The following is a 12,481-nucleotide window of genomic DNA, read 5'->3' as shown; positions in this document are numbered from 1 at the left end:
CATAATTATACTGAAATCATTATTGCTTATCTGAAATTCAAATTTAACTGGGTGTCCTGTATTTCATCTGGTAACGCTACCCAGAGACCTTTTGGGTCTGTGTATTAGTTTCATTTTCTCTTGACAGAGCAGAAATAGTCTCTTCTTCATCCTGTTTGCTATGCCACAAAGAGCACAGACAACACCATAAGAGTCAAAGCCAGCAGAGGTTAAAATCTCCTACATGCTTTATTGGACTTCAAAGAGTCTTATGAAATAACACAGAAAAACCCATGTGAGGGTATCCAGGGGGTACAAGGCAGTCTGCAGCCTACCCCCCTCCTAAGACCAGCCCCAGGTACCCCCACCCCAGGCCCAAAATAGGATCCCAGAGTAAAGGCATGTCAAGGAGTGAGGCAGAGGGAAAATATCTTTATAGCCATAGCAAAAATAGGTAGGGAAGAGAGTTGTCTAAAGGGTGGGAAGGGTGGGAGGAAGTGGTCACATAGCCACCTTCACCTACACCATCTTCCTTAGCCACCCCCTTCCCTAAATCGACTGTGTCCTTTTTGAGCCTCTGGCCCAGGGTATGCCGTAACATGAAAACGGTTCTGATAAGGGGAGTGTGTGGTGCAGGCACTTGGGAAATTCAGGAGATTTCTTTTTTTCAATTTTAAACTGTCTTGTGGTTCAAATGCAACAACATCCTGCCCAACAGCTCCAGGGCCCCATTAGAGACCTGTATCATGGCTGCGGCTCCCATGGCCAGGGGAGCCAGTTGTCCTGATTGCTAGTACTGATGCTTGGGGAGCATTTGGGCAGCACCCCTTATAGACAAACCCTCCTACAGTGTGGGGGAGCAGGGATAAGAGAGAGGCAGGTGTGGGTGAGAGCAGAGAGAAAAAGTGACTGCCTTGTGGCACATAACTCTAGCATCTACTCCTCCTCCAACTAAGAAGTCTCTCCCGATTTATCCCTTAGCGTGGCCTCTCTTTATAATTCTCTAGTGGCTTGTTCTCTGGGAATTGGTTTCACTCCCTCATTGACTCCTGGAGGCCTGAGTGAGCACCAGGCCACGATTTCCTCTGGCTCACAACATTCCCAAAAAACAAACCTCAAATATTAGGCCCTAGGACCCAGTTTGGGGCAAAGAGAACCATCATACGTGGGGTGGAATAAATCTGAGGCACAGGTGTCAGAAGTTACTCCTCCTATCTTCCCCCATAGCTGCTAGGGGAAGTTGGGGAGTGGTGGGAGGGAAGAGACTGAAAGCAGGAGACAGAGAAAACAAGAAACCAAACCTCAAAACTGGGACAGCAGAGACAGAAGCTGGACCTCAGAGGTGGAGCTGGTAGCTGTGGGGACAGCAACTAAGACATGCACTGAAGTGGAGAGGGAGTGATAGCAGCAGCCCAAAGTTGGAGGGAGGCAGGGCAGGCAGGCCATGGTGGTCAGTTAATAAATAATGTTGAAGGACCCAAGGATGAGGGGGGCAGGTATCTACAGTGCCCAGGCCCCTGCTAACCCCTCCCAGGCCCCACTTTAAGGGCCAGTATCTTAGAAGGCAGAAAAGGGGAGGCAGAAGACCAGGGAAAGATAAGCGGTCCTGCCACTGCCACCCTCATTCTGCCTACTTCTTAGGTTTTTTAAAGATTTTGAGGGGAAACTTCTTCCGGCCTGGGCTGGAGTCTGCCTCCTCACCAATAGAGCCATTATCCTCCTCAGCCACAGCCTTCTTGCCAGCCAGGTGGGGAATTCGTGTATTTCGGCTGGCCTGTGAGGCTCGGCTGTCCCCAACTGGAGATGGCATGTCTGGGTCTGGGGAACTGGGGCTGTGAGAATGGGAAGAATCCAAAGGTGGAGAGCCACCAGGTGGGGCTGAGGGGCTCAGCTCCATCAAGCTGTGGGCCTTGTCCAGCCCGTGGTTCAGCGCCAGTAGAGTCTTCTTGGCCAGGGCAGGGCTATCAGGCAGCTTCTCCATCGCAGACCCTGGGTGGACCCCCTCAATCATCCGGTGGCTGCCATTGGAAGTCATGGCATTGAGAGCCTCATCTGCAGCACGGGCCATCTGAGGAGGTTTGGGGGCCATACGCTGGCGGTCACTCATGTGGAGGGAGGACTCCGAATCGGAATGGGTCAAATCCCTGCAAGACAGGACAAAGAAGAAGAAAGGAACACATACAGGACAGAGGAGAGAGAGACAACATGAAAAGACAGGACAGGGTATGAAAATGGGGGTAAAGAGAACAGCAGGAGAAATGGAAATAGGATGAAAAGGCATAGTGGGAAAGAGAATGATGAGAAACAGAAGGAAAATGAGTAGGTCATAAGTACAGGATGACAGAGGAGGCAGGAATAGGGAATGGGGATAAATTGGAGAAGAGACAGAGAAAAAAGAATAAAATTGGGGAAGAAGGAAAGCAAAAGAAGAAGCCAGACCAAGGGGGAGGGAGGGTGGGAAACAAGGGGGAAAAGTGATGGGGGAAGAAGAGACAGACAAGAAGAAGCAAAAGCAAATGTCATATCATCATCTGTCAGGCAAAGGGTTTTCTAATGCCTGGGCCCCACCCTTGAAGAATGGCCAGGCCCTAAACTAGGGCAACCACAGGCTTCAATACCACAGGCATTCTCCTCATTATAACAGCTCTGCTTTCCCATAGCTGGTTAGATTTCTTAAGACTCAACCCTAGCTAACACAGAATCCACATCTTGCTCTGAGTCACCATTTTCCATGCCTTCCTCCCCCACTTACTCCTGTCACACCCTGGGACACATCCAGTTTGGGCCAGGCTCCAAGAAACAGGGCACATGCAGTAAGTGGGCCTGACCCAGGCTGGGGAGGAGATAGTTAGAACAGCCTTGCAAACAATCACCCACCCAAAAAGGCCAGGATGCTGCCTCCATCAACCCTCTCACAGGATTCAAAGGGGGTCATAGAGAAGTGTTGCAGAGTTCAAACCAAAGTCGGCTGGCAGCAGGAAGGGTGGAGTCTTTTTCAAAGCTCTGCTGCAAGGGAGAATGGAGAGAGGTGCAGAAAGACAGGATGTTTGGCCTTTAAGGAGCAGTGGTTCAGAAGAGCTGCACACTAGAAATCATAGGTTTGATTCAATTTCCATCTCTGCCTAAGGTTTGGACAAGTCATCTAAACTTGCAGGTCCTCAATTTGGGCCAAATGAAGATAATACCAATTCAATTATCTTGCAAGACTGTTTGGGGGATCAAATATGTTGGCAAAGTACTTGGAAATGTAGAAAGTATAGTGGGAATGATGATGATAAGGCTGGTCAAGCTGAAAGACCCACATGGGGGCCGGTCACAAGAGGCTTCTTTGCAAGGCTGAGTTATGGGGGTGTGGCACTGTGCACTGGACATGCATACACAGAGGCTAGTCCATAAAGTTGAGAACCTTTCGAAGCTGGCAATTCCTAAAAAAGCCATGAACCAATTCTGGATGCCACCCCTCCAGCCGCTACAGAAAAAAAAGGTACATGTGGGGGTCCCCTGCCAATCCCTTAACCTTCCTTCTGCTTTCCCAGAGGCCTGAGAACCCAGAGTAGAGGAGAGGGCCAAGGCAGATGCTTAAATAAACAAGTCAGGAAGCCAAAAGGGAAAGTGTTGGAAGTGGGAGAGGGGAGCACCACAGGACCTGGGAAGAAGGAAGCTTATGGGTCAAAAATTAGGAAAGGCTCCAGGCCCTTAAAATAGGCAAAAGCAGGAGGTTGGCTCATAGCTATTATACAGAAAGTGGGCAAAAGTAGGTTTATAGTTGAGAGCGAAACAGTTTATTCTTGTATAATTATTTATTATTGTATTATTTTCCATACAAATAACTACAAACCTACTTTTGCCCCACCCTGTAGGTTTAATTTTCAGTAGGAAACAATTAACTAAGCAGCCACCCCATGAGTCAGTACCTTCCTGGAAAGGATAGCAGAACACAATTCTATCTCCAACTCCCATTCTACAAATACTGTTTCAGCCACATACTCTTGTGTTTACCAATATTTGGTCTCATATTTGTTTTCATAATATCTGATGCTGTCCTTGCTTCTATGTAAATGTACCCTTGCTTCTCTAAGCCCTAAGATGATCATCTCCATATCCTGCCTTTTCCTCATACATACGAACCACCACTGAGCATGATGCCAAGGAAGTTCTGAGGAGCAACACTAGAAAAGGGCCCTTGAGTCTGAGGTGGTAAGGCTCCCAGGAGCCAACCTTCTTTTTATTGGGAGTGAGGGGGTTTGTTTTGTTTTTTAATGATTCGAGAGAGAAAGAAAGGGAGAGCGAGAAAGAGGAGAAACATCGATGTGAGAGAGAAATGTCAATCAGTTGCCTCCCACAAGTGCCCCGACTGGGGATTGAACCCTCAACCTAGGTATGTGCCCTGACCAGGAATCAAACCTACAACTTTCTGGTATATGGATGACACTCCAACCAGCCAGGGTGGAGCCTACCTTTCTAATGCCAAGGAAGAGAGGTCAGGCTCTCTCCTCCAGGCCCACAGCCCCATTTGGTCATGTTTCCCATCTTTCTATGCCTTCTCCATCAACTAAAAGCTGAGACTCCCAAAGAAAGAAAAGAACTTGGGAAGAAGCCTGGATAGATATAGGAGAGACAAGGTCCACTGAGGCAAGCTCATCTTCCCTCCCTGAATCTTTGAGACAATTCAGGCCAGGGGTATCCCTCCCCAAAGGCTGGGCTGCCTTGGGCTCCCATCCCAAACTACTAACCTTACTAGAGAGCCTGTTAGCCTTTAGAGACGATCCTCTGGTGCATGGTGCAAAAGAAAATTAAGCAGTGAATAGGCCAAGTGGATGCAGGTACCTTCCCACCCACCCTCCCCACTGGCCTCAGCATGGGCCTTGGAACATGATATTCACAGCATCTCCTAGTGCCCCCAAACCAACTCAGTACTCTCCATCTGTTTTGGTAAAAAGCAGCCTCCTTGCCTGGGATTTTGGATGAAAATGAGGATGAGAATGAAGATGAGTAGCTCTGCTGAGCAATAATGCTAGTAAAGGCAGTTCCTTGTGAAAGAAAAAGGAACAGCCCTCAAGGATAACTATCCAGAGGTTCAAGGGGCAGAGCTAGAGAGCTTGGTATCCAGAGGGAGGCAGGACCAAAACGAAGCAACAGGGTAAGCAGGATGCAGCCCAAAGGCCAGGACTGGGCCATGGCTACAATTTCAGAGATGAGTGGCTCTTCCAGAGGAGATAGACTTTCTGAGGGTCCCTAAGCTATTCCAGACAACGTCAAGGCTACTATCTTGGATCCTTGCCTATCATCTTGAGGTATCAACAGGGCAAGTCCCTACAACTGCCAAATCAAGCTGTGTAAGAAAGCTTCCTACCAATTCTTATATGACCTTGTGGAAGGACAAAAATATCCAACAGTATCCTAGAATGGAACACCAAGTTCCAGTCTATGTTCTGCTCCTAATTAGTTGTGGGGCCTGAGGAAACTACTCTACTGTTCAGAGCCTTAACTTCCTACTCTGACTATTTTGATGTCTGCCTCACCTACAAACTTTTCTTGTCCAAAACCCCTAAACATGTCTACCCTCTTCTGTTCCCTAATTCCAAGTGTCATCACAGACTCCTCCTCCTCCTCCATCCCTCATGGCCAGTACTAAATTAATCCTCTCCTTTCCATCCCAACACCTTATTACCTCCCCTAGTGGTCTATTACAATGACTTCCAAATTCCTGTTGTCTCCTTTTCTTATTTAGACTACTAATATGTTATTTCTAAAATGGAAATCTGATCAATTAACTTCCTTGTGGAAATTCTTTTGCAGTTCTCTGTCTCTTACAGGGTAATGGCCAAAGCCCCTAGCCATTCAGAGCCCTTCATCATTCTAGCCTCATTTGCTACCCCTTCACACCAACACATACCCAATGTTCTAACTACAAATATCAGATTCTTTTGAATTTCCAATGTCTCTGCACATGTTTCCTCAGCTTAAAATACATTTTCTCCTTTTACTGTACACAGGATGTTAGCACAAATGCCATCTCTTTTGTGAAGTGTTCCACCCAAGTACACACTGTTAGTCACTCCCTCCTCAGTACCCCCATAGCACTTAGCAAATTGTTCCATAATTATTTTTGTACCTCTCCCAGGTCAGACTGTAATCCTTGATGGCTGGGATTATTTATTATCATCTATGAATCCTCATGCCCAGCAGAACCTGGCACAGAGTAGGTATCAATAAATGTTTGTTGAGCCATGACTGGTTTGGCTCAGTGGATGGAGCGTCGGCCTGCGGACTGAGGGGTCCCAGGTTCGATTCCAGTCAGGGGCATGTACCTTGGCTGTGGGCACATCCCCAGTGGGAGGTGTGCAGGAGGCAGCTGATCGATGTTTCTAACTCTCTGTCCCTCTCCCTTCCTCTCTGTAGAATATCAATAAAATATATTTAAAAAAAAAATAAAATAAATGTTTGTTGAAGTAAAGGAAGTGAGGTCTCCACTGAGATAACGAATGTAAAAGTTCACAGTTTAGGCAAAAGTGCTACAGGACCATGAGGGAGGGGGTTAGATTCAGCAAACTCCAAACACAGAAGGGAAGAAAGGTGTGAGGAGGTATGCTGACCTTAAGGAATCCCAGGGCTGAGAAAGGACACACTGCACACACCCCCACAGCTGACCAAGCAGCAGCCAGCAGGCAGAGGCCAAGGTAAAGGCAGTAGAAAGGAAAGGAAGGGAAGAAAGAGAGACAGCTGATACCCCAAGCTCTCTGATTGCCCAGGCATCACAGTGGTGCTGTCACAAGTGGATGGGTCAGAGGAGGGATCCATCTGGAGGAAATAGGAAGTGCTTTGGTGGTAATAAACAGGGTGGACATGGATGGTGGTGGTGGTGGTGGCGGCTGCGGTGGTGGTGGTGGTGGTAGAGGAGCAGGAAGAAGGAGAAGCAGAGGCAGATGGAGAGCTGGTCCCATGGCCTTCAGAACTGAAAGACTGTCCAGATGAAAGGCTGCGCATTCGCCGCAGAGATACCCGGCTTGTCAAGAAGTGGCCAGCCTCACCCTCTACCAACCTCTGAGATCCCAGGCCATGCTGTGGTTCCGTCAGGCGCTGCCGGACACTACTTTGCAGGCTTGGGGCTGCAAGGAAAGTGAAGACAGCATGAGGAAGGGCCAGCCTACTTTGGGCTAGCAGGCAAGCAGGTGTGCCCATGGAGAAATGCCTGCTGGAGACCACTCTGGGCCTCTAGTGCCCAATCTGAAGAATGGGACACCTCTTCCCCAAAACCTCCCACCAGGGGTCCTAAAAGGGGACATTGAAGATAAGGTGCCTGGGTCAGTTTTAGTGGCAATTCCCATGGAAAGTGACCAAGGGCCAACATTACTATAAAGGGATATGACAAGGCAAGTTAGTGGGAGGACACAGGCAGGACAAGGTAGGATAGGGGTTAGGGGCAAGGTTCGGGAGAGCACTAAGAACCAGCCTTTCAGAAAGCCAACCTCAGGAAATAATTCATAGTTTAGACAAGGATTTATACACAAACATGTTCATCACATCATTATTAGTAATTGTGTGAAAGCAAAGACAAAGGTGGAACAATGAGACAATGATACTATACCCAGTTACTGGAAGACTATATACTTTTTAAAAATGCTATTTATGAAAAGATTTTAAATGCACAGAAAAATGTCTATTAACTAGTTAACTGCCACGTGTCCAAAACGGAAACCATCCCCACATGCCACGATATTTTGAATTTAATTTAAAAAATCAATTTGCAATGAATATTATAAAAATAAATATATTACAATTCGGATGTTCTTGAATATTTTCAGCTGAAAATTCTCACGAAAAAATGATTTTAAAGTTGGTCAGGGCTGCCACTTAGGGAAAACATTTTTTTTTTTTTTTTGTATAGACGCATGTGGCGTGTGGGTAAGGTCCTCTGCTTGCGTCTACAGACACTTATGGTGTACAAAGGGTTAAAATGCTCAGGGCAAACCAAAGGACACAACATTTTTTGTAAAAGAAATACCTAGACCTAGGGAATACAAAAGACTATAGAGTTTGAAACCAAGCCTTTCCACTGCTAGCTGTGACCTTGAGCAACTGACATTCCTATTTTAATGCCTAATTTATAAAATCCCGTAAGATGTCGTAAGGCTTCAAGATAATGTATTTAAAGTACCTGACACATTTCATGGCACTCAGTAAATGGTAGTGGTTATCATTATCTTGACCACATAAAAATTATTTTAAAATCTCACAAGACTCAAAGAAAAGGCGCTCATAAATGGTGGGACTATGGAGGCCTTTGTTGTGCTTATGCTTATTCTTTTTACTTCTTGAATTTCCTCTAATAAACATGTAAAAAACAAAGAACCAGCTCTTGAATCAATGCTACAAATCAGGCTCTTGGAAGATGATGGCCACCATGCCCAGTGAAGGGGGCTACATGGGCACCAGGTAACGCAGGAATGTGCTAGAGCATGCCCTTTGGGCTTACTCCCAGCCCCAGCTAAAAACAAAATTCACACCTTTGTTTTTTTCTCCTCTACCTTGATAGATGGGCTTCCCTGCCTTCTCCCTAAAAAATAGGAGAAAGGGCCAGGTTATAAGGATGGCAGAAACCTTAGAAGGACCACCAGGGAGAAAGCAAAAGTCCACGGTGATGGAGAGCTGGGGAAGCAAGGCTTCTATGGCTGGTGGCCTTCAAGGCATGAAAGCAGAGTGGAAGAGGAAAAGGAAGCATGAAATAGGGAGGGAGAAAAAAGGGGAAACAGAGAAATAAGGGAAAAACATGAAAAAGAGAAATGAGGAGAATCTTTCCTTCCCTCTTTCCATCCTAGCCCAGCTGGAAGAAGGGCCACCAGGACATCTGTCTAGCTGGGCTAAAAGGAGAAGCCTAGGCCTTCCATCACCATGGGTATTCTCTCCAGCCCTCATCTGAGCAGGCTGATTCTTCTCACCCCCGAACCTCTCCCTGCAGTTAGTAGGGACAGTGCTTAGGGAATTGAGGGAGCAGGCAGGGGAGTGAGGCAGGCAGGAGAAGGGGCCCGTGGGATAGGAGTGTTGGTTTAGTCCCCAAAGTCGGAAAAACAAAAGCCCCAAAGGGGATCCTCAAACCGGGGTATTTCCAGAGGGACTGATCATCCGAGCCGGCGGATGTTGAGCAGAGAGAGCGGTCACTGAACCTACGCCCCATCAGCCAGGCAGCATCTAGGGTCCAACAGCCAGGCCAAAAGGAGAAGAGAATCTGATTTACAGAGGGCTTCAGCTTGCCCACCAATAGGATAAGGGAAGGGCCAGGGGGCAAAGGGGTGGGTAGCTCAGAGCTAATGATGGGCCCTCCCAACCCAGAGAACATAGGAGCCTTTAGATCAAGGATCAGGCTCTGCCTGCCAGTGATCCTAACCTTGTTGCCTTTGAGTAGAAGCCCTGAAAAGGTATCAGAACAGGGAGATAAAGAGTCTTGGCCAGAGGCAAAGTATCATTGAAAATTTTACAAATAAGTCCTGTCTGGAGCTGGAATCCATCGTGATTAAAGTATCTGGATTTCTGAAAGTGAGCCCCTAATCCAGCCCCAGGATTTTGCCATCCCTTCTGCACCCATGAGATATGGCCCAGAAAAACAGATTTTTTATAAGGCTCTAGTCTATGTATGTAAAATAGCCTCTGATCCAGAGAAAACCTCAACTGGGCCAGTAAGGATTAAGTTCCTTTGTTCACTGAGGAATTTCCACACAGTGTTGTCTCTTTCAACTCTGTTCTACTCAGCTCTTATCACTCACAGAGGAGACAACAGAGGAAAGGAAAAAGACCCAGGACAGAGGGTGGGGAGGTCCAAGAGTTCAGGTGGAAAACCAGACATGCTTGCACAGGAGACCTCTCCTGGACAAGAATGTCTTTCTGGTTTGGAAGATTTAGGGCTATATCACTTTAAGGAACTGTTGCTTCCTGGGGTCTCACACAAAAAGCCAGAGAGGAAGAGACATCATTCTATTCATCTACATTAGCAATTAAGAATAATGTATATAAAATGAAAACAAATAAAAGCAATAAAATAAATGAGTTAAAATAAATGCCATTTTTATATCATGAACCACTAAGGAGATTATTTTTACAAAGGTAGATGGGGGAGGGCAAAGGTAAATAAAGGGATTTAAAAAGCACAGAGTGAAGGGAGACACACTTAATACAATAAACCCAGAGGGCAGACAGCATAAAGCAAGGAAAAAAACACTGAAAGGACAACTATAAAGGAATATCTGGTGAAAATTGTGCTTTAACCAAGGTTATGAGTTGAACTGAGTTCCTTGGTATCTGCTCCATGTGCTGTTTAAGCATGGCAGTGGCCAATGACTTAAACCTGTGTGTACATCAAAGACTCCTTTCCTCATCCCCACCCAAGAGATCACCTACACTGCATGGACAAGGGTGACACAATCTCCTCATCCATGTCATCCACGTCGTCAGTCATGATGAAGTGAGCAGGGTTGTGGCGTGTACTGCCCATCCAGTTGGGGTCTATGTTGAGGGCAGCCACCAGTGAGTGGATGCCAGGGTTATTGACAATCTGGAAGCCACAGAGGATTTCAATCTGCTGCCAGCGGTGCAGGCGCTCCCGCAGAGCTGCTGTCACCTCACTCAGAGCTTGCCTGAGGACAGAAAAAAGAGAAATGCGGCATGGGCTGGGTGTGAGCCTGAATAGGAATGAGGTCTCTTAGAGGAACAACTTGAGAGATATGTATAAATAAGAAACACAATTAAATCATAAACCTAAGAATAAGGTCGGAGCTAGATAAGGGCTGGGACAGGAGACCAGAGCTGTCCTGATACCAATGAAGAAGTAGAATTGGGGTTGGAAGCCCTGCATACCCTCGAATTCTGAGATTGGGAGGGACACCGCCAGAGCCGGGCAACAGGTGCTACTTACTTAGCCGTTAGGATTTTGTGATCCACATCATCTAGGGAAGAGCTGTGGGCCACGTGGAAGGTGCCAAAGAGTGTGTTTCTCTTCTTTTTTATTTTCTCAGCCTGCAAAGATGAGACCCTCAGATTTAAAAAAAGCAGGGATTAGAGTTTGAGGAATATCTTTCTCCTATCACAGTTTAGGCTGCACAAGAAAAAGGAAGAGAAGATGGGAAAGGGAAAAGGAAGGCAAGGGGAGGGAAAGAGTAGAGGAAGAAAGAAATTAGAGGAAACAAGAAAAGCAAAAAGATCCCCTGTCAGTACCCTAGCACCAGGAGGACGCTGCCCCCGTGAGTCTATGGCTGGCAGTCTTCCGTATGCCTGCCTCCATTTGCTGCATCTTTCCTAGAAGGCAAGTGGGATACCCCCACACCCTCATTCCCTGCTCCAGAAGCTTAAAGAAATTATTAGGAGCTGTGTATTAGGAAAAGAAACAGAACCCAGCACTAGGATCTCTCTTTGTCCAACAGTAAGGATAGGGAGAGGCAGAAAGGAGGAAGGCAGGTGAAAGGGAGGGAGGTGAAAAGAGGGCAGCATGAGGGCATGTCTTACCCCCTCCTTGGCCACCAGCAGCTGTTTCTCAGCACTTTGCTTCTTGATGTTGTAGTACTGCACCTCCACCTCATGTGTCAACTGTAGCCACTTCTGAAGGGCATCTGGAGCATACCAGGAGCTGTGTGACTCCAGCTCCTTCTCTGCTTTTCTCAAGGCCTCTCGAACCTGTGTAGCCAAGAGGATGTAAGTCCATTTACTACTACATGACCTCTCCAATACCTCTGTATCATACTTCAGAGTTCTTTAAAAAAATATATTTTTACTGATTACAGAGTGAAAGGGGGAGAGAGAGCGATAGAAACATCAATCATAAGAGAGAATCATTGATCAGCTGCCTCCTGCACACCCCCTATTGGGGATCAAGCCCGCAACCCGGGCATGTGCCCCTGACCAGAATCGAACCTGTGGACTAGTCCACAGGCCCAGCTCTATCCACTGAGCAAAACCAGCTACAGCAGAATTCAGAGTTCTTAATCTGCTATCTTATATGAGCTCTATAATTCTCCAAAGAGGGAGAAAGGGCAAGGATTATTCTCTGTATTTTATATACAAGGAAGCAAGCTCAAGAGGAGGCGCTCAAGAGGAGAAAAGTAACCTACTCAAGGTCACACAGAAAGTACAGCAATCCCCCTTATCCACAAGGATTAAGTTTCAAGACCCCCAATGGATGCCTCAAACCATAGGTAGTGCCACATCCTGTATATACTATAACTTCTCCTATATGAGCATACTTGTTTTATTGCACTTCACTTTATTGCACTTCCCAGATTTTGTGTATTTTACAGATTGAAGGCAGACTCCCCTCCAGCAAAAAGATTACAACTGGCTTTATTGCAGTGGTCTAGAACCAAACCCACAATATCTTCGAGGCATGCCTCTACATACATACACTTCACAGCTTCTTTTTAGCATATCTAAATTGCCAGCATCACTACTCTTGCACTTTGGGGCCATTAGGAAGTAAAATAAAGGTTACTTGAACACAAGTACTGAGATACCAGGACAG

General features: G+C 46.6%; 1 protein-coding gene across 17 annotated transcripts in view; it reads right to left on the bottom strand.

The window, feature by feature from the left end:
• Positions 1-205: 205 nt before the first annotated feature.
• STIM1 (stromal interaction molecule 1) overlaps positions 206-12,481 on the bottom strand; it is a 227,183-nt gene continuing 214,907 nt past the window's right edge. For 3 of the 17 annotated variants that reach the window (XM_036325164.1, XM_036325165.1, XM_036325163.1), the window contains 5 exons: positions 11,473-11,640; positions 10,886-10,986; positions 10,372-10,607; positions 6,710-7,088; positions 206-2,123 (listed from right to left, as the gene is read on the bottom strand). In XM_036325164.1, the coding sequence (XP_036181057.1) occupies positions 1,610-2,123; positions 6,710-7,088; positions 10,372-10,607; positions 10,886-10,986; positions 11,473-11,640 (1,398 nt within the window). In that variant the 3' untranslated portion in view covers positions 206-1,609. Of the gene's footprint in view, positions 2,124-2,856; positions 2,986-4,712; positions 4,750-6,709; positions 7,089-8,486; positions 8,537-9,075; positions 9,169-10,371; positions 10,608-10,885; positions 10,987-11,472; positions 11,641-12,481 lie in introns of those variants that run through there. The other 14 variants (XM_036325169.1, XM_036325167.1, XM_036325177.1 and 11 more) reach the window with 11 other exon arrangements.

Source organism: Myotis myotis, unplaced genomic scaffold, assembly GCF_014108235.1.
Source record: "Myotis myotis isolate mMyoMyo1 unplaced genomic scaffold, mMyoMyo1.p scaffold_m19_p_10, whole genome shotgun sequence".
NCBI lineage: Eukaryota > Metazoa > Chordata > Mammalia > Chiroptera > Vespertilionidae > Myotis > Myotis myotis.
The sequence above is the reverse complement of the archived record's forward strand: the minus strand, read 5'-3'. Positions and strand labels throughout refer to the sequence as shown.